Source organism: Anomaloglossus baeobatrachus, chromosome 12 (assembly GCF_048569485.1).
Source record: "Anomaloglossus baeobatrachus isolate aAnoBae1 chromosome 12, aAnoBae1.hap1, whole genome shotgun sequence".
NCBI classification, from domain to species: domain Eukaryota; kingdom Metazoa; phylum Chordata; class Amphibia; order Anura; family Aromobatidae; genus Anomaloglossus; species Anomaloglossus baeobatrachus.
The window spans coordinates 2,078,808-2,099,467 of NC_134364.1; the positions used below are offsets into that span (position 1 = coordinate 2,078,808).

The 20,660-nt window shown below is 53.2% G+C and overlaps 2 protein-coding genes across 9 annotated transcripts in view; one reads left to right on the forward strand and one right to left on the reverse strand.

The window, feature by feature from the left end:
• Nucleotides 1-1,555: 1,555 nt before the first annotated feature.
• VASH1 (vasohibin 1) lies at nucleotides 1,556-17,861 on the forward strand. Of its 2 annotated transcripts, XM_075330565.1 has the most exons (7): nucleotides 1,556-1,983; nucleotides 2,061-2,149; nucleotides 14,752-14,808; nucleotides 14,988-15,062; nucleotides 16,381-16,762; nucleotides 16,837-16,943; nucleotides 17,553-17,861. In XM_075330565.1, the coding sequence occupies exons 1-7, from the start codon at nucleotides 1,801-1,803 to the stop codon at nucleotides 17,620-17,622; spliced, it is 963 nt and encodes a 320-aa protein (XP_075186680.1). In that variant the 5' UTR covers nucleotides 1,556-1,800; the 3' UTR covers nucleotides 17,623-17,861. The 2 variants fall into 2 exon arrangements, with proteins under 2 accessions (XP_075186680.1, XP_075186681.1); XM_075330566.1 differs by lacking the exons at nucleotides 14,752-14,808; nucleotides 14,988-15,062.
• A 14-nt stretch (nucleotides 17,862-17,875) lies between these two features.
• ANGEL1 (angel homolog 1) overlaps nucleotides 17,876-20,660 on the reverse strand; it is a 42,442-nt gene continuing 39,657 nt past the window's right edge. For all 7 annotated transcript variants that reach the window (XM_075330558.1, XM_075330559.1, XM_075330563.1 and 4 more), the window contains 4 exons: nucleotides 18,694-18,804; nucleotides 18,580-18,634; nucleotides 18,324-18,493; nucleotides 17,876-18,252 (listed from right to left, as the gene is read on the reverse strand). In XM_075330558.1, the coding sequence (XP_075186673.1) occupies nucleotides 18,056-18,252; nucleotides 18,324-18,493; nucleotides 18,580-18,634; nucleotides 18,694-18,804 (533 nt within the window). In that variant the 3' untranslated portion in view covers nucleotides 17,876-18,055. The remainder of the gene's footprint in view (nucleotides 18,253-18,323; nucleotides 18,494-18,579; nucleotides 18,635-18,693; nucleotides 18,805-20,660) is intronic.

Genomic DNA, 20,660 nt, shown 5'->3' on the forward strand with positions numbered 1-20,660 from the left:
GGGGTCTGCAGTGTGAGGGGATATTGGGGGGTCTGCAGTGTGAGGGGATATTGGGGGTCTGCAGTGTGCGGGGATATTCGGGGTCTGCAGTGTGAGGGGATATTGGGGGGGTCTGCAGTGTGCGGGGATATAGGGGGTCTGCAGTGTGAGGGGATATAGGGGGGTCTGCAGTGTGAGGGGATATTGGGGGGGTCTGCAGTGTGAGGGGATATTGGGGGGTCTGCAGTGTGCGGGGATATAGGGGGTCTGCAGTGTGAGGGGATATTGGGGGGTCTGCAGTGTGAGGGGATATTGGGGGGTCTGCAGTGTGAGGGGATATTGGGGGGTCTGCAGTGTGAGGGGATATAGGGGGTCTGCAGTGTGAGGGGATATTGGGGGGTCTGCAGTGTGAGGGGATATTGGGGGGTCTGCAGTGTGCGGGGATATTGGGGGGTCTGCAGTGTGCAAGGATATAGGGGGGTCTGCAGTGTGCGGGGATATTAGGGGGTCTGCAGTGTGAGGGGATATAGGGGGGTCTGCAGTGTGCGGAGATATAGGGGGGTCTGCAGTGTGAGGGGATATTGGGGGGTCTGCAGTGTGAGGGGATATAGGGGGGTCTGCAGTGTGCGGAGATATAGGGGGGTCTGCAGTGTGAACGGATATTGGGGGGTCTGCAGTGTGCGGGGATATTGGGGGTCTGCAGTGTGAGGGGATATTGGGGGGTCTGCAGTGTGAGGGGATATTGGGGGGTCTGCAGTGTGAGGGGATATAGGGGGGTCTGCAGTGTGAGGGGATATAGGGGGTCTGCAGTGTGAGGGGATATAGGGGGTCTGCAGTGTGAGGGGATATTGGGGGGTCTGCAGTGTGAGGGGATATTGGGGGGTCTGCAGTGTGCGGGGATATTGGGGGGTCTGCAGTGTGAGGGGATATTGGGGGGTCTGCAGTGTGCGGGGATATTGGGGGGTCTGCAGTGTGCGGGGATATTGGGGGGTCTGCAGTGTGAGGGGATATAGGGGGGTCTGCAGTGTGCGGGGATATAGGGGGGGTCTGCAGTGTGAGGGGATATAGGGGGAGTCTGCAGGTTCCCGGGATTATTGGGGGGGTCTGCAGTGTGAGGGGGTCTCAGTATTAGAGGGGTGTGCGGGGTTCCCGGGATTATTGGGGAGTCTGCAGTGTGAGGGGGTCTCAGTATTAGAGGGGTGTGCGGGGTTCCCGGGATTATTGGGGAGTCTGCAGTGTGTGTGGGTCTCAGTATTAGAGGGGTGTGCGGGGGTCTCAGTATTAGAAGGGTGTGTGGATTTCCTGGGATTATTGGGGGGTCTGCAGTGTGAGGGGGTCTCAGTATTAGAGGGGTGTGTGGGGGTCTCAGTATTAGAAGGGTGTGTGGATTTCCCGGGATTATTGGGGGGTGTGCAGTGTGAGGGGGTCTCAGTATTAGAGGGGTGTGCGGGGGTCTCAGTATTAGAAGGGTGTGTGAATTTCCCGGGATTATTGGGGGGGTGCAGTGTGAGGGGGTCTCAGTATTAGAGGGGTGTGCGGGGGTCTCAGTATTAGAGGGGTGTGTGGATTTCCCGGGATTATTGGGGGGTCTGCAGTGTGAGGGGGTCTCAGTATTAGAGGAGTGTGCGAGGTTCCCGGGATTATTGGGGGTCTGCCATGTGCAGGGTCTCATAGGGGTCTGTTTTGTGTTCCTGGGTTGGGGGGATGCAGTGCTGTGGAAGGTGGAGTGTTGGGAGTTGCTTTGGGACGCTGGAGCCAGACGCGGGGGGTGATGTGCGGGGGCCGCAGTCTCACAGCTGCTGACATTCGGGTGGATCAGGAATGTCTGAGGGGCTTCACAATGGGGCAGATGACGAGGATGGAGGGGTCCCATTCTATGTGAATAAGGGTGGCCTCCCCGTGGATGAGCCCACCTGGGAGCGGATGTGGGGGTACGTGGCACGGACTCATCCTGATGGGGAGAATCTTGTCAGGTTGATACGGAGCGCTGCGGATCTGCCCAGGGTAAGGGGGAAAAATTTGGGGTCCTAGTTTCGGGAAGTGACTGGGGGGTTTCTTATGCCGCTTTCTACATTCCACAGTTGCCGCTCCCAGCTGTGCCAGCGCCGACATCCGGGAGCTCTGTGCCTGAGCGGGTGGAGGCCGTGCAGCGCTACATCCGAGAGCTGCAGTATCCTTCGTCCTCGTCCCAGACTTTTCTCAGTGGATTAAAGAGATTTACTAGACAATGTGGTCATGGGCAGCGTGGTCCACGTGGATGGCATGGTGGTGTGATCGACGTGGTCCTGTGACCAGTGGGCAACGTGGTCCTGGTGCGTGGTTGTGCGATTGATGTGGACCGGTGGGCAGTGTGGTTGTGTGATCACTGTGGTAGTGGTGACGGGCGTGGTGGTGTGATCGATGTGGCCCTGTGACCAGTGGGCACTGTGGTGTTGGTGTCTGGCTTGGTGGTGTGATTGATGTGGTCCTGTGACCGGTGGGCAGCGTGGTTCTGGTGCATGGTGTGGTGGTGTGGTCCTGGTGGATGGCGTGGTGGTGTGATCAATGTGGTCCCGGTGGATGGTGTGATCAATGTGGTCCCGGTGGATGGTGTGATCAATGTGGTCCCGGTGGATGGCGTGATTAATGTGGTCCTGTGACCGGTGGGCATCGTAGTCCCAGTGGATGGCGTGGTGGTGTGGTCTCGGTGGATGGTGTGGTCCCAGTGGATGGCGTGCTGGTGTGGTCTCGGTGGATGGCGTGGTGGTGTGGTCCCGGTGGATAGCGTGGTTGTGCCGCCCCCGCGTCAGCAGCTGAGCTGCTCGGATCCGCGGTGGCTCGAGGGATTTCTGGACCCGGGGTCGCGCAGCCACTCGAAATAAAGGGGGATATTTACACGGTGTGTTATGTTTGAAGTTCGTGATCCCCCTCGCTAGTACCCTGATTTTGGAGCTGGTGGAGAACGGATCTTAGTATCATAGTTTTTAAGGTTGAAGGGAGACTCTAAGTCCATCTAGTTCACCCCGTAGCCTAACATGTTGATCCAGAGGAAGGCAAAAACCCCCAATGTGGCAAACAAGTTCCAATGGGGAAAAAACTTCCTTCCTTCGTCCACATCCGGCAATCAGACTAGTTATTATTATTATTATTATTATTATTTATTATTATAGCGCCATTTATTCCATGGCGCTTTACAAGTGAAAGAGGGTATACGTACAACAATCATTAACAGTACAAGACAGACTGGTATAGGAGGAGAGAGGACCCTGCCCGCGAGGGCTCACAGTCTACAGGGAATGGGTGATGGTACAATAGGTGAGGACAGAGCTGGTTGCGCAGTGGTCTACTGGGCTGAAGGCTATTGTAGGTTGTAGGCTTGTTGGAAGAGGTGGGTAGTTCCCTGGATCAATACCCTGTCATAAAATCTAATATACATAACTGGTAATATTAAATTTTTCAGGAAAGGCGTCCAGGCTCTGCTTAAATGTTAGTAGTGAATCACTCATTACAACATCATGCGGCAGAGAGTTCCATAGTCTCACTGCTCGTACAGTAAAGAATCCTCCTCTGTGATTAGGATTAAACCTTCTTTCCTCAAGACGTAGCGGATGCCCCCGTGTTCCAGTTGCAGGCCTAGGTGAAAAAAGATCTTTGGAAAGGTCTCTGTACTGTCCCCTCATATATTTATACATTGTGATTAGATCCCCCCTAAGCCTTCGTTTTTCCTGTCTTGGTATTGCAGCCCCCCCATTCCTCTAATAATCTTGGTGGTCTTCTCTGCACCCTCTCCAGTTCAGCTATGTCCTTCTTATATATTGGTGACCAGAATTGTACACAGTATATAAGTGCGGTCGCACTAGTGACTTGTACAGAGGTAGAACTATATTTTTTTCATGAACACTTCTACCTCTTTTAATACATCCCATTATTTTATTAGCCCTGGCAGCAGCTGCCTGACACTGGCCACTAAAGTGAAGTTTACCATCCCCCCATACACCCAAGTCTTTTTCTGTGTCTGTTTTACCCAGTGTTCTACAATTAAGTACATAATCATAAATGTTATTTCCTCCACCCAAGTGCATGACCTTACATTTATCTACATTAAACTTCAATTGCCACTTCTCAGCCCAATCCTCCAATTTACATAAATCTCCCTGTAATATAAAATTATCCTCCTCTGTATTGATTACCCTGCAGAGTTTAGTATCATCTGCAAATATTGAAATTCTACTCCGCATGCCCCCAACAAGGTCATTTATAAATATGTTGAAAAGAAGCGGGCCCAATACAAGCAAATTAAGTTAGCTAAGTTTGAGACAGAGAGACTCATTGCGAGAGAAAGTAAAAATAATCCTAAAATATTCTTTAACTACATAAACAGTAAAAAACTGAAAAGCAATAGTGTTGGCCCCCTTAAAAATAGTCTTGGTGAAATGGTGGAAGGGGATGAGGGTAAAGCCAACCTGCTGAATGACTTTTTTTCTACGGTTTTTATACAAGAAAATGCCATGGCAGATGACATGACCAGTGATGCCATAATTTCACCCTTGAATATTACCTGCTTAACCCAGCAGGAAGTACGCCGCCGCCTCGAAATCACCAAGGTTGACAAATCTCCGGGCCCGGATGGCTACACCCCAGAGTACTACAGGAATTGAGTTCTGTGAAAGATAGACCATTATTTTTAATCTTCTCAGATTCCTTAATAACAGGGTCGGTACCGCAGGACTGGCGCATAGCAAATGTGGTGCCAATATTCAAAAAGGGGACAAAAACTGAGCCGGGAAATTATAGGCCGGTAAGTTTAACCTCTACGGTTGGTAAAATCCTTGAGGGTTTCTTCAGAGATGCTATACTGGAGTATCTCAAGAAAAATAACCTTATGACAGAGTATCAACATGGGTTTATGAGGGATCGATCCTGTCAAACTGATCAGCTTCTATGAAGAGGTAAGTTCAAGCCTGGACCAGGGAAATGCAGTGGATGTTGTGTATATGGACTTTTCAAAAGCTTTTGATACGGTGCCACACAAAAGGTTGGTACATAAAATGAGAATAATGGGGATAGGGGAAAATATGTGTAACTGGGTTAAAAACTGGCTCAGTGATAGGAAACAAAGGGTGGTTATTAATGGTACGTACTCGGACTGGGTCTCCGTTCATAGTGGGGTACCACAGGGGTCAGCATTGGGCCCGCTTCTTTTCAACATATTTATAAATGACCTTGTTGGGGGCATGCGGAGTAGAATTTCAATATTTGCAGATGATATTAAACTCTGCAGGGTAATCAATACAGAGGAGGATAATTTTATATTACAGGAAGATTTATGTAAATTGGAGGATTGGGCTGAGAAGTGGCAATTGAAATTTAATGTAGATAAATGTAAGGTCATGCACTTGGGTAGAGGAAATAACATTTATGATTATGTACTTAATTGTAGAACACTGGGTAAAACAGACACAGAAAAAGACTTGGGTGTATGGGGGGATGGTAAACTTCACTTTAGTGGCCAGTGTCAGGCAGCTGCTGCCAGGGCTAATAAAATAATGGGATGTATTAAAAGAGGTAGAAGTGTTCATGAAAAAAATATAGCTCTACCTCTGTACAAGTCACTAGTGCGACCGCACTTAGAATACTGTGTACAATTCTGGTCACCGATATATAGGAAGGACATAGCTGAACTGGAGAGGGGGCAGAGAAGACCACCAAGATTATTAGAGGAATGGGGGGGCTGCAATACCAAGACAGGAAAAACGAAGGCTTAGGGGGGATCTAATCACAATGTATAAATATATGAGGGGACAGTACAGAGACCTTTCCAAAGATCTCTTTACACCTAGGCCTGCGACTGGAACACGGGGGCATCCGCTACGTCTTGAGGAAAGGTTTAATCATAATCACAGACGAGGATTCTTTACTGTACGAGCAGTGAGACTATGGAACTCTCTGCCGCATGATGTTGTAATGAGTGATTCACTAATAACATTAAGCAGAGCCTGGATGCCTTTCTTGAAAAGAAGGGAATTTTGTTTACTTACCGTAAATTCCTTTTCTTCTAGCTCTAATTGGGAGACCCAGACAATTGGGTGTATAGCTACTGCCTCCGGAGGCCACACAAAGTATTACACTTAAAAGTGTAAGGCCCCTCCCCTTCTGCCTATACACCCCCCGTGGGATCACGGGCTCCTCAGTTTTAGTGCAAAAGCAAGAAGGAGGAAAGCCAATAAACTAGTTTAAGCAAATTCAATCCGAAGGAATATCGGAGAACTGAAACCATTCAACATGAACAACATGTGTACACAAAAAAACAGGGGCGGGTGCTGGGTCTCCCAATTAGAGCTAGAAGAAAAGGAATTTACGGTAAGTAAACAAAATTCCCTTCTTCTTTGTCGCTCTATTGGGAGACCCAGACAATTGGGATGTCCAAAAGCAATCCCTGGGTGGGTAAAATAATACCTCGTGATAGGGCCGTAAGACGGCCCTTTCCTACATGGGGGCAATCGCCGCCTGAAGGACTCGTCTACCTAGGCTGGCGTCCGCCGAAGCGTAGCTATGCACCTGATAATGCTTGGTAAAAGTGTGCAGACTCGACCAGGTAGCTGCCTGGCACACCTGCTGAGCCGTAGCCTGGTGCCGTAATGCCCAGGACGCACCCACGGCTCTGGTAGAATGGGCCTTCAGCCCTGAGGGAACCGGAAGCCCAGCAGAACGGTAGGCTTCAAGAATTGGTTCCTTGATCCACCGAGCCAGGGTGGATTTGGAAGCTTGCAACCCTTTACGCTGACCAGCGACAAGGACAAAGAGTGCATCCGAGCGGCGCAGGGGCGCCGTGCGGGAAATGTAGATTCTGAGTGCTCTCACCAGATCCAACAAATGCAAATCCCTTTCACATTGATGAACTGAATGAGGACACAGAGAAGGTAAGGAGATATCCTGATTGAGATGAAAGGGGGATACCACCTTAGGGAGAAACTCCGGAATCGGGCGCAGAACCACCTTGTCCTGGTGAAACACCAGGAAGGGAGATTTGCATGACAGCGCTGCTAGCTCGGACACTCTCCGAAGAGACGTGACCGCTACTAGAAAGGCCACTTTCTGTGAAAGGCGAGAAAGGGAAACATCCCTCATAGGCTCGAAAGGCGGCTTCTGGAGAGCAATTAGAACCATGTTCAGATCCCAGGGCTCTAACGGCCGCTTGTAAGGAGGGACGATATGACAAACCCCTTGCAGGAACGTGCGTACCTGTGGGAGTCTGGCCAGGCGCTTCTGAAAAAATACAGATAGCGCAGAGACTTGTCCTTTAAGGGAGCCGAGCGACAAACCTTTTTCCAACTCGGATTGCAGGAAGGAAAGAAAAGTAGGCAATGCAAATGGCCAGGGAGAAACTTCCTGAGCCGAGCACCAAGCTAAGAATATCTTCCACGTCCTGTGGTAGATCTTGGCAGAGGTTGGTTTCCTAGCCTGTCTCATGGTGGCAATGACCTCTTGAGATAATCCTGAAGACGCTAGGATCCAGGACTCAATGGCCACACAGTCAGGTTCAGGGCCGCAGAATTCAGATGGAAAAAACGGCCCTTGAGACAGCAAGTCTGGCCGGTCTGGTAGTGCCCACGGTTGTCCTACCGTGAGATGCCACAGATCCGGGTACCACGACCTCCTTGGCCAGTCTGGAGCGACGAGGATGGCGCGGCGGCAGTCGGACCTGATCTTGCGTAGCACTCTGGGCAACAGCGCCAGAGGTGGAAACACATAAGGGAGCCGGAACTGCGACCAATCTTGAACTAAGGCGTCCGCCGCCAGAGCTCTGTGATCGTGAGACCGTGCCATGAAAGCTGGGACCTTGTTGTTGTGCCGGGACGCCATTAGGTCGACGTCCGGCATCCCCCAGCTGCGACAGATCTCCTGAAACACGTCCGGGTGAAGAGACCATTCCCCTGCGTCCATACCCTGGCGACTGAGGAAGTCTGCTTCCCAGTTTTCTACGCCCGGGATGTGAACTGCGGATATGGTGGATGCCGTGTCTTCCACCCACGTCAGAATCCGCCGGACTTCCTGGAAGGCTTGCCGACTGCGTGTCCCCCCTTGGTGGTTGATGTATGCCACCGCTGTGGAGTTGTCCGACTGAATTCGGATCTGCTTGCCTTCCAGCCACTGCTGGAAGGCTTGTAGGGCAAAACACACTGCTCTGATTTCCAGAACATTGATCTGAAGGGTGGACTCCTGCTGAGTCCACGTACCTTGAGCCCTGTGGTGGAGAAAAACTGCTCCCCACCCTGATAGACTCGCGTCTGTCGTGACCACCGCCCAGGATGGGGGTAGGAAGGACTTTCCTTTTGACAATGAGGTGGGAAGAAGCCACCACCGAAAAGATTCCTTGGCCGCCTGAGAAAGGGAGACGTTCCTGTCGCGGGACGTCAACTTCCCGTCCCATTGGCGGAGAATGTCCCATTGTAGTGGACGCAGAAGAAACTGCGCGAAAGGGACTGCCTCCATTGCTGCTACCATCTTCCCTAGGAAGTGCATGAGGCGTCTCAAGGGGTGCGACTGGCCTTGAAGGAGAGATTGCACCCCTGTCTGAAGTGAACGCTGTTTGTCCAGCGGAAGTTTCACTATCGCTGAGAGAGTATGAAACTCCATGCCAAGATATGTTAGCGATTGGGTCGGGATCAGAATTGACTTTGAAAAGTTGATGATCCACCCGAAACTCTGGAGAGTCTCCAGCGCAACGTTCAGGCTGTGTTGGCATGCCTCTTGAGAGGGTGCCTTGACAAGTAGATCGTCCAGGTAAGGGATCACAGAGTGACCCTGAGAGTGCCGGACTGCTGCCATGACCTTGGTGAGGACCCGTGGGGCTGTCGCCAGACCGAAAGGCAGGGCTACGAACTGAAGGTGTTCGTCTCCTATAACGAAGCGTAGAAAAACGCTGGTGCTCTGGAGCAATCGGCACGTGGAGATAAGCATCCTTGATGTCTATTGATGCTAGGAAATCTTCTTGAGACATTGAGGCGATGACGGAGCGGAGGGATTCCATCCGGAACCGCCTGGTTTTCACATGCTTGTTGAGCAGTTTTAGGTCCAGAACAGGACGGAAAGACCCGTCCTTTTTTGGCACCACAAACAAATTGGAGTAAAAACCGTGACCTTGCTCCTGAAGAGGAACAGGTATCTCCACTCCTTCTCTGCAGAAGAGCACCGGCTCGGTCGGGAGGTGGAGAAGTTCTGAAGAATCGAGTCAGAGGACGAGAACTGAACTCTATCCTGTACCCGTGAGACAGAATGTCTCTCACCCAACGGTCTTTGACCTGTGGCAGCCAAATGTCCCCAAAGCGGGAGAGCCTGCCACCGACCGAGGATGCGGAGAGAGGAGGCCGAAAGTCATGAGGAAGCCGCCTCGGTCGCGGTTCCTCCGGCTGCCTTCTTTGGGCGTGACTGAGCCCGCCAAGAATCTGAGCTCCTCTGATCCTTTTGAGTCCTTTTGGACGAGGAGAATTGGGACCTGCCCGAGCCTCGAAAGGACCGAAACCTCGACTGTCCCCTCCTCTGTTGGGGTTTGTTAGGTTTGGGCTGGGGTAAGGAAGAATCCTTAGACGTGGACTGTTTAATGATTTCATCTCACCAAACAGTCTGTCACCAGAAAATGGCAAACTGGTTAAGCACTTTTTGGAAGCAGAATCTGCCTTCCATTCCCTTAACCACAAGGCTCTGCGTAAAACCACGGAGTTGGCGGACGCCACTGCCGTACGGCTCGTAGAGTCCAGGACAGCATTAATAGCGCAAGACGCAAATGCAGACATTTGAGAGGTTAAGGACGCTACTTGCGGAACAGATGTACGTGTGACAGTGTCAATCTGCGCAAGACCAGCTGAAATAGCTTGGAGTGCCCATACGGCTGCGAATGCCGGAGCAAACGACACGCCGATAGCTTCATAGATGGATTTCAACCAGAGCTCCATCTGTCTGACAGTGGCATCTGTAAGAGAAGCCCCATCGTCCACTGCAACTATGGATCTAGTCGCTAGCCTGGAGATTGGAAGATCCACCTTTGGACACTGGGTCCAGCTCTTGACCACGCCAGGGGGAAAGGGATAACGTGTATCCTTAAGATGTTTGGAGAAACGCTTATCTGGATAAGCGTGGTGTTTCTGAACTGCTTCTCTGAAGTCAGAGTGGTCAAGAAAAGTACTCAATTTACGCTTGGGATACTGAAATGGGATTTCTCCTGCTGTGAAGCTGTCTCCTCCACTGGAGGAGCTGGGGGAGAAATATCCAACATTCTATTGATGGACGCTATAAGATCATTCACCATCGCGTCACCATCAGGAGTATCCAGATTGAGAGCGGTCTCAGGATCAGAATCCTGATCAGCTACGTCTGCCTCATCATACAGAGAGTCCTCCTGCTGGGACCCTGACCAGTGTGATGAAGTCGAGGGCCGCTCCCAGCGAGCTCGCTTAGGCTGTCTGGGACTGTCGTCCGTGTCAGAGCCTTCACCTTGGGATGTATGGGACCCCCCGGAGCACGGATTTGTTCCAAATGAGGGGGGCCAGGGAGCATTGAATCAACAGTGCCCATGGTCTGAGTTACCGATCTGGACTGCAAAGTCTCTAGGATTTTAGACATAGTCACAGACAATCTATCAGCAAAAACTGCAAACTCCGTCCCTGTCACCTGGACAGTGTTCACAGGTGGTTCTCCTTGGGCCACCTCTAGCAGAGACCCCGGCTGAGCAAGTGCTACAGGGGAGCATTGCACCCAATGGGGGTCAGTGGCACCTGCCGGTAGAACAGCCTCACATGCGGTACAAGCAGCATAAAAGCCTGTGCCTTGGCACCCTTGCTGTTTGCGGACGACATGCTGTTGTCTAGCCATCTAGGAGGGTATATAGCCAAGAATAGCGACCGTACAGTGCAATGTATAGCATACAAGCATAAAGTACAAATGAACCCTTCAGCATTAGTGGGGTCAGCACTTCAGGTGCTGCTTACCGCCCGCTCAAAAGCGGGTGTGAGGTCGCCAGAATCCTGTGACTGGGTGTCCCAGAGCTTGTCTCCCTTCTCCAGCACAGACTGCAAACAGGAATGGCTGCCGGCGTCCTGTGAAGAGGGGCGGGCCGTGGGCGTGCCCCAGACAAAGTGCGGGAAACTGGCGTCCCACTGTGTCCAGTGAGGGGGCTGGAGTATGCTAAGCAGACTCCAGCCCTCGGCGCTGACGTTCTGAACAGCGTCCCGCCCCTCCCCTGACTGGCAGGCCTGGGGGCGGGAACGAAACGAAACTAGGCCGCAAAGCCGGGGACTCGAGTAATAAGCGCGGCCGTCCTATGTGCACGGCCAGCGCGGAAGTCCCCGGCGCACCACAGTGTAAAAACAGCCAGCAGCGGCCGGCGCGGCAGTTTCTAATACATAAACTCACTCAGCTAAGCTGCAGTGAGTAATAGCACAAGCGCTCCGCGCGGTTGTCCCCGGCGCACTAACACACCCAGCATGCTGGTGTGTGTGTGCGCGATTTGTACGGGGACACAGAGTACCTTAATGTAGCAGGGCCCTGTCCCTGACGATACTCCGCTCCATATCCAGCAGGTTCTCCGGGTCTGTGGATGGAGCACGGTCTCAGTGCCTGGAGACCGGTAAGATCCCACTTCACCCAGAGCCCTGAGGGGGATGGGGAAGGAAAGCAGCATGTGGGCTCCAGCCTCCGTACCCGCAATGGATACCTCAACCTTAACAAACACCGCCGACACAAAGTGGGGTGAGAAGGGAGCATGCTGGGGGCCCTATATGGGCCCACTTTTCTTCCATCCGACATAGCAGCTGCTGCTGACTAAAACAGTGGAGCTATGCGTGGATGTCTGACCTCCTTCGCACAAAGCATGAAAACTGAGGAGCCCGTGATCCCACGGGGGGTGTATAGGCAGAAGGGGAGGGGCCTTACACTTTTAAGTGTAATACTTTGTGTGGCCTCCGGAGGCAGTAGCTATACACCCAATTGTCTGGGTCTCCCAATAGAGCGACAAAGAAATTTAATATTACCAGTTATGTATATTAGATTTTATGACAGGGTATTGATCCAGGGAACTAGTCTGATTGCCGGATGTGGACGAAGGAAGGAGATTTTTCCCCATTGGAACTTGTTTGCCACATTGGGGGTTTTTTTGCCTTCCTCTGGATCAACATGTTAGGCTACGGGGTGAACTAGATGGACTTAGAGTCTCCCTTCAACCTTAAAAACTATGATACTATGAATACTGACCCCTGTGGTACCCCACTATGAACTGAGACCCAGTCCGAGTACGTACCATTAATAACCACCCTTTGTTTCCTATCACTGAGCCAGTTTGTAACCCAGTTACACATATTTTCCCCTATCCCCATTATTCTCATTTTATGTACCAGCCTTTTGTGTGGCACCGTATCAAAAGCTTTTGAAAAGTCCATATACACAACATCCACTGCCTTTCCCTGGTCCAGGCTTGAACTTACCTCTTCATAGAAGCTGATCAAATCAGTTTGACAGGATCGATCCCTCATAAACCCATGTTGATCCTCTGTCATAAGGTTATTTTTCTTGAGATACTCCAGTAAAGCATCTCTCAAGAAACCCTCAAGGATTTTACCAACCGTAGAGGTTAAACTTACCGGCCTATAATTTCCCGGCTCAGTTTTTGTCCCCTTTTTGAATATTGGCACCACATTTGCTATGCGCCAGTCCTGCGGTACCGACCCTGTTATTAAGGAATCTGAGAAGATTAAAAATAATGGTCTATCTATCACAGAACTCAATTCCTGTAGTACTCTGGGGTGTAGCCATCCGGGCCCGGAGATTTGTCAACCTTAGTGATTTCGAGGCGGCGGCGTACTTCCTGCTGGGTTAAGCAGGTAATATTCAAGGGTGAATTTATGGCATCACTGGTCATGTCATCTGCCATGGCATTTTCTTGTATAAAAACTGTAGAAAAAAATCATTCAGCAGGTTGGCTTTACCCTCATCCCCTTCCACCATTTCACCAAGACTATTTTTAAGGGGGCCAACACTATCTCTTTTCAGTTTTTTACTGTTTATGTAGTTAAAGAATATTTTAGGATTATTTTTACTTTCTCTCGCAATGAGTCTCTCTGTCTCAAACTTAGCTAACTTAATTTGCTTTTTACATATTTTATTTAATTTTCTCTAATTATATAATGCCTCATCACTACCTACCCTCTTTAATTCTTTTAAGGCTTTCTGTTTTTCTTTTATTGCTTCCCTTACAGCTCTATTTAGCCATAGGGGTTTCCTCCTATTTCTAGCATGTTTGTTCCCATAGGGTATATTTTCTGCACAAGCCCTATTCAGGATGCTCATAAAAGTCTCCCATTTGCTTTGTGTACTTTTATTACTTAGTACATCATCCCAGTTTATTGCACTAAGATCATCTCTCAACCGTTTAAAATTTGCTTTCCTGAAGTGTAGTGTCCTTGTAGCCCCTCTACTATACATCTTACTAAAGAATACATGAAAACTTATTATTTTGTGATCACTATTCCCCAAGTAACCCCCAACTTGTATATTTGATATGCGGTCTTGAAGACTCCGTCCTCGTCGAGTAAATTGCCAGTATGCCTGAAGCTTCTGCCTGACCTAGGGTCCACGTCCCCTGCCTGGTGATGGCACAAGGCCGCCGGCTGCCCTCCTCGACAGTCCGTGCCCCTTGTCACGATCCCCTGCGACCGGGGTCCAGCTCCTACTAGACCCAGACCAACGTCTGCTACCTAGTAGTCTCAAGGAGCCCGGCTGCTGACCTCCTCTTGAGAGTCACTCCACAACTGACTGTCTCCTGACACTCCTGACTTCCCCTTAACCAACCCCCCCATTGGGCGACCCTATTCCCTTCAGGTTAGCCACTGGTGGGTGTGGTGCAGAGTGTTCCTAGGATGTTTATTAGCTTGTTCTTGGCAACACCAAAGATGAGGGACCCTTAACAAAGGAGGAGGTAGATATCATGCAGAAGGGCAGATTGCACAATACCCTGTGACGACCTGATAGGGCAGGGCGTCACATGGTGGTGTGGTGCTGGTGGATGGTGTGGTGGCGGTGGATTGCGTGGTCCCGGTGGATGATGCTGGTGAATGGCGTGGTAGCGTGGTCCCGGTGGATGGCGTGGTCCCGGTGGATGGCGTGGTGGTGTGGTCCCAGTGGATGGCGTGGTGGTGTGGTCCCGGTGGATGGCGTGGTGGTGTGGTCCCGGTGGATGGCGTGGTCTCGGTGGGTGGTGTAGTGCCGGTGGATGGAGTGGTGGCGTGGTCCCGCTGGATAGTGTGGTGGTGTGGTCCCGGTGGATAGCGTGGTGGTGTGGTCCTGGTAGATAGCGTGGTGGTGTGGTCCCGGTGGATGGCGTGGTCCCGGTGGATGGTTTGGTCCCGGTGGATGGCGTGGTCCTGGTAGATAGCGTGGTGGTCTGGTCCCGGTGGATGGCGTGGTCCCGCTGGATAGCGTGGTGGTGTGGTCCTGGTGGATAGCGTGGTGGTCTGGTCCCGGTGGATGGCGTGGTGGCGTGGTCCTGGTAGATAGCGTGGTGGTCTGGTCCCGGTGGATGGCATGGTCCCCGTGGATGGCGTGGTGATGTGAGTGATCTGGTCGGTGTAACCTGTGTTTGGTGAGCAGATTTACGGTGGAGATGTCATGTGATCGGCCGCTGAGATCCTAGAAGTTTCCCTCCGTGTTTTGTCCATGGCGGCTCCGCAGAAGAGGGGCCGGTGCTATTTATCTCTTGCTTATTGGGTCTGCGGAGACCACGTGTGACCTTAACTGCCGGCGCAGATACAATCACACAGGGACCCAGTTCTTTGAAATCAAGAAGACGCGGCCGCTCACCGGGTGAGCCACATGGATGGCAACAAGAGGCTTGGAGGGGGTCAGCTGATTAAATATTGGGGTCCAGGAGCACCACTCCAGGGGGGCAGATGGGTGCGGAATGAGGGGGCATGTCTCACTTCCATATACACGGCTCCCCCGTGTGCAGGGAATGATGGCGGTGACCGATTTCTCTTCCACAGACTGATGGACCTGGCCAAAGAGATGACCAAGGAGGCTCTGCCGATTAAGTGCCTGGAGGCCGTGATTCTGGGCCTGTATCCTTCCACAAATGTACAGCCAATATCAAAGGCAGAAGGCAGCACCTCCAAAGCAGAATGCACAATTCTGCAGCCTATGGACTGCAGCTCCGGCAGGGACTGGAATAACTAACCCTAAAGGCCGCTTTACACGCTACGACATCGCTAAAGCGATCTCGTTGGGGTCACGGAATTGGTGCCGCACATCCGGCCACTGTAGCGATGTCTTTGCGTGTGACACCGAAGAGCGATTTTGAATCGTCGCAAAAACGTTCAAAATCTTTAATCGGTGACATCCCCCTATTCTCAATTATCGTTGCTGTTGCAGGATGCAGGTTGTTGGTCGTTCCTGCGGCAGCACACATCGCTCCGTGTGACATCGCAGGAGCGAGGAACATCTCCTTACCTGCGGCCGCCAGCAATGAGGAAGGAAGGAGGTGGGCGGGATGTTACGTCCCGCTCATCTCCGCCCCTCTTCTGCTATTGGACAGCTGCCGTGTGACGTCACTGTGACGCCGAACGAACCGCCCCCTTAGAAAGGAGGCGGTTCGCCGGTCACAGCGACGTCGCTAGGCAGGTAAGTAGTGTGACGGGTCTGCGCGATTTTGTGCACCACGGGCAGCGATTGGCCCGTGACGCACAAACGATGGGGTCGGGTACCCACGCTAGCGAGATCACAGCGTGTAAAGCGGCCTTAAGACTGAACACAGTACAAGCGACTTTACACAGCCATTCGGGTTAAGGCTCTCTTCCGTGCTGTGTAGGCTGGCGCCGCGCTCTCTCCCGTGCTGTGTAGGTTGGCGCAGCGCTCGCTCCCGTGCTGTATAGGTTTCGCAGCGCTCGCTCCCGTGTTGTGTAGGTTGGCGCAGCGCTCGCTCCCGTGCTGTGTAGGTTTCGCAGCGCTCGCTTCCGTGCTGTGTAGGTTTCGCAGCGCTCGCTCCCGTGCTGTATAGGTTGGCGCAGCGCTCTCTCCCATGCTGTGTAGGCTGGCGCTCTCTCCCGTGCTGTGTAGGTTGGCGCAGCGCTCGCTCCCATGCTGTATAGGTTTCGCAGCGCTCGCTCCCGTGTTGTGTAGGTTGGCGCAGCGCTCGCTCCCGTGCTGTGTAGGTTTCGCAGCGCTCGCTTCCGTGCTGTGTAGGTTTCGCAGCCCTCGCTTCCGTGCTGTGTAGGTTGGCACAGCGCTCTCTCCCGTGCAGTGTAGGTTTCGCAGCGCTCGCTCCTGTGTTGTGTAGCTTGGCGCAGCAGCGCTCGCTCCTTGGTGAGTACATTCGCCTTTGTGCTTCCATTCTGTACAGATCTCTACGGTTTCGCCGTTTTTCTTAGTCCTCCTCTCCAGATATCTGACGAATAATATCCCGGGCCTGGAGCGCTTCCCTGTTAGCTTCAAGACGGAGTTTGCGGGCGGCTGCTTCCGGCACATCGTGCTGGGCCTGCACAGTGGTGGACACTTTGGCGCTATTGGCATCAGTCGCAGGGAAGATCTCATGTACAAGCCGCTGCGGCATCGCACTTTGAACGATCTGATGGTGGATTTCCAGGAAGCGTACGCTCGCTGCTGGCACACACTCAAGAAGATAAAGATTGGTCCGTACGTGTCGCACGATCCCCACAGCGTGGAGCAGATCGACTGGAAACACTCGGTGCTGGACGTGCAGGAGCTGGGCGCAGAGGGGCTGCGCCGGGAGCTGGAGCGGCACAGCAGGGACATGAGACTCAGGGTAAAGATGGCGGAGCGGCGCAGGTGTCCAGGGGGTCCCGCCTCCTCCCATCACTCACCTCTCTTTCCTTCTAGATTATTAAGGGTCCCCCTTCACCCCCAAAAGAGCGAAGAAGGGAAGTCACCCCGTCTCCGCAGAGAGGACAGGCGAGCCCACAGCGCAGGGAGCGGCCGGAGAGACGGTGAGTAGAAATGCCCCGCACACAAAGGCTGCAGCCTATGCCAGGTGTGGCCACCTGGAGGCGCCCTCCACCCCGCTGTGTGCGTCGGATCCAACCTCCCAGATATGCCCTAAAGAGGCAGCGCTACAGTGTAAAGCATTGGGGACAGAAAACATGAGCGTCTACTGGCACAGGGCCTGCTCCTACTGATAGCATCATAATGTGCTCCACCATTGTCCGACATAGCGGTGTGATTCCTGACCTGGTAGCAGAGGTGGCACAGTGCCGGCAGTGGTGGCGCTGTACATGCACATAGCAGCGGTGGCGGCAGAGGTAGCGCTGTACATGCACATAGCAGCGGTGGCGGCAGAGGTGGCGCTGTACATGCACATAGCAGCGGTGGCGCTGTACATGCACATAGCAGCGGTGGCGCTGTACATGCACATAGCAGCGGTGGCGGCAGAGGTGGCGCTGTACATGCACATAGCAGCGGTGGCGGCAGAGGTGGCGCTGTACATGCACATAGCAGCGGTGGCGGCAAAAGTGGCGCTGTACATGCACATAGAAGCGGTGGCGGCAGAGGTGGAGCGGGTGCAGGATTCTATCCCTGACATTTCTTCTGTATTTCAGGCCTTCAGGGGAAAAACCTGTGGACCCCAAGTCCTTACCAGACCTCAGCAGCTACCAAATCCGGGTGTGAGGGGACGGCGCCGGATGGACAGTGGCTCTTCATACCTCTACCCCTGAGAACCCATGTGGAGGGGTTGCCAGTCATTATTAACCCTTTGCAGATTGCCTTATCACCATGTGCCAGCCTATCCGGGAGCGGGCCCTGCTGTCACCCCTGACAGGACGCGGCGGTGACGCTCGTTTTCCACTCTATATATCCCAGCACTTTTTGACTTTTTCTTCCCTAATTAAAGGCGTGATATCAGCGCAGTGCGGCGTCCGTCTTTGGTTTCCGGGGCCCCTGGTAGGGGCGCAGCCTGTGTGTTTATTGGCCTCACACTCTCCAGAATAAACATGGCGTCTTATATACACTTTATATACCCCAGCCCCCGCTCCAGCTGCAGACCCCAGACAACAACTGTGTAATAAAAGGAGTCCGGCTGGGCAGCAGCAAATGCTAAAATCTACAGAAAAGGGGAGTCCGGTGCGGAGGGAGCGGCCGCTCTGCAGGACAGGTCCAGGCTGAACCGCGCCAGGAGGCACAAGTGGTCGGAGCAGCAGAAGGGGTTGGGGAGACCCTGTGCCGCCCACAAGTCCTCCTCAGACAGCAGCGACAGCCGCCCCAGAAGCTTCAGCTGCGCATCCTTATAGTATCTCAGACCTGAAAGATACGGAGACATGTGTGAGGCCGCAGAATACGGCCAACGTGGCGGACATTGTCCTGGCGCTCACCGTGCTTCGAGCTGCACACTGGGACGGGCTCTGCAGAATAGAAGATGTAATCCACCGCGCTGCCTGCGCCCAGCGCCATGGTCGTCACTTCACAGCGCCCTTTATCCGGCAGAAAGTGGCTGTACACGGAGGCGAGGTCCAGGCCGTGCTCCAGCAGAAGGGGCTGTGACCTGCAGGGGACACACTCGGATAAAGGCCTGTCAGGACGAACGCACGGCCACCCTCACAGCCGGCCTCCCCTCCCTGCAGCGCCTACCTCTGTGATGGCACCGCATGGTCCATGTCGTGGTGGGCCGGCTCCCTGCATGGACCTAGGAGACAAACGGGTGAGCACAGAGCGCAGTCAGACATCACCTGCTCCCTCCCATACCTGGAGTATTGTCCGTCACGCCCTTCATCAGCAGCAGATGCTCCGGCCTCTGGAGGGCGCAGTCACAGTAACGAAGCTCCAGGAGGCGCTGACGAGTGTACGTCCGTCTGTCTACAACCAGAAAAGTCAGGTCAGTAAAGACAGGCTGCAGTGCACAGGAGGGAAACGCGCGTGGGGTCTGCGCGATCCCCCACAAGAGGCAGCAGGAGGAACAGTCCCCGAGCTGCTCCCAGACACGGCCTCACATTCTGGAGCTGCTCTGCCTCCATTATTGTCAGACACGGCCTCACATTCTGGAGCCGCTCTGCCTCCATTATTATCACACACGGCCTCACATTCTGGAGCCGCTCTGCCTCCATTATTATCACACACGGCCTCACATTCTGGAGCCGCTCTGCCTCCATTATTATCACACACGGCCTCACATTCTGGAGCCGCTCTGCCTCCATTATTATCACACACGGCCTCACATTCTGGAGCCGCTCTGCCTCCATTATTATCACACACGGCCTCACATTCTGGAGCCGCTCTGCCTCCATTATTATCACACGCGGCCTCACATTCTGGAGCCGCTCTGCCCCCATTATTATCACACACGGCCTCACATTCTGGAGCCGCTCTGCCTCCATTATCACACACGGCCTCACATTCTGGAGCCGCTCTGCCTCCATTATTATCACACACGGCCTCACATTCTGGAGCCGCTCTGCCTCCATTATTATCACACACGGCCTCACATTCTGGAGCCGCTCTGCCTCCATTATTATCACACGTGGCCTCACATTCTGGAGCCGCTCTGCCCCCATTATTATCACACACGGCCTCACATTCTGGAGCCGCTCTGCCTCCATTATTATCACACACGGCCTCACATTCTGGAGCCGCTCTGCCCCCGTTATCGCACACGGCCTCACATTCTGGAGCCGCTCTGCCTCCATTATTATCACACACGGCCTCACATTCTGGAGCCGCTCTGCCCCCGTTACTGTCACACACGGCCTCACATTCTGGAGCCGCTCTGCCCCCGTTATTATCACACGCGGCCTCACATTCTGGAGCCGCTCTGCCTCCGTTATCACACGCGGCCTCACATTCTGGAGCCGCTCTGCCTCCGTTATTGTCAGACACAGCCTCACATTCTGAAGCCGCTCTGCCTCCATTATTATCACACACGGCCTCACATTCTGGAGCCGCTCTGCCTCCGTTATCACACACGGCCTCACATTCTGGAGCCGCTCTGCCCCAGTTATCACACGCGGCCTCACATTCTGGAGCCGCTCTGCCTCCGTTATTGTCAGACACAGCCTCACATTCTGGAGCCGCTCTGCCTCCGTTATTGTCACACACTGCCTCACATTCTGAAGCCGCTCTGCCTCCATTATTATCACAGACGGCCTCACATTCTGGAGCCGCTCTGCCTCCATTATTGTCACACACGACCTCACATTCTGGAGCCGCTCTGCCTCCATTATTATCACACACGACCTCACATTCTGGAGCCGCTCTGCCCCCGTTACTGTCACACGCGGCCTCACATTCTGGAGCCGCTCTGCCTCCATTATTATCACACACGGCCTCACATTCTAGAGCCGCTCTGCCTCCATTATTGTCACACACGACCTCACATTCTGGAGCCGCTCTGCCTCCGTTATCACACACGGCCTCACATTCTGGAGCCGCTCTGCCTCCGTTATTATCACACACGACCTCACATTCTGGAGCCGCTCTGCCTCCGTTATTATCACACACGGCCTCACATTCTGGAGCCGCTCTGCCTCAGTTATTATCACACACGACCTCACATTCTGGAGCCGCTCTGCCTCCATTATCACACGCGGCCTCACATTCTGGAGCCGCTCTGCCTCCATTATTATCACACACGACCTCACATTCTGGAGCCGCTCTGCCCCCGTTACTGTCACACGCGGCCTCACATTCTGGAGCCGCTCTGCCTCCATTATTATCAC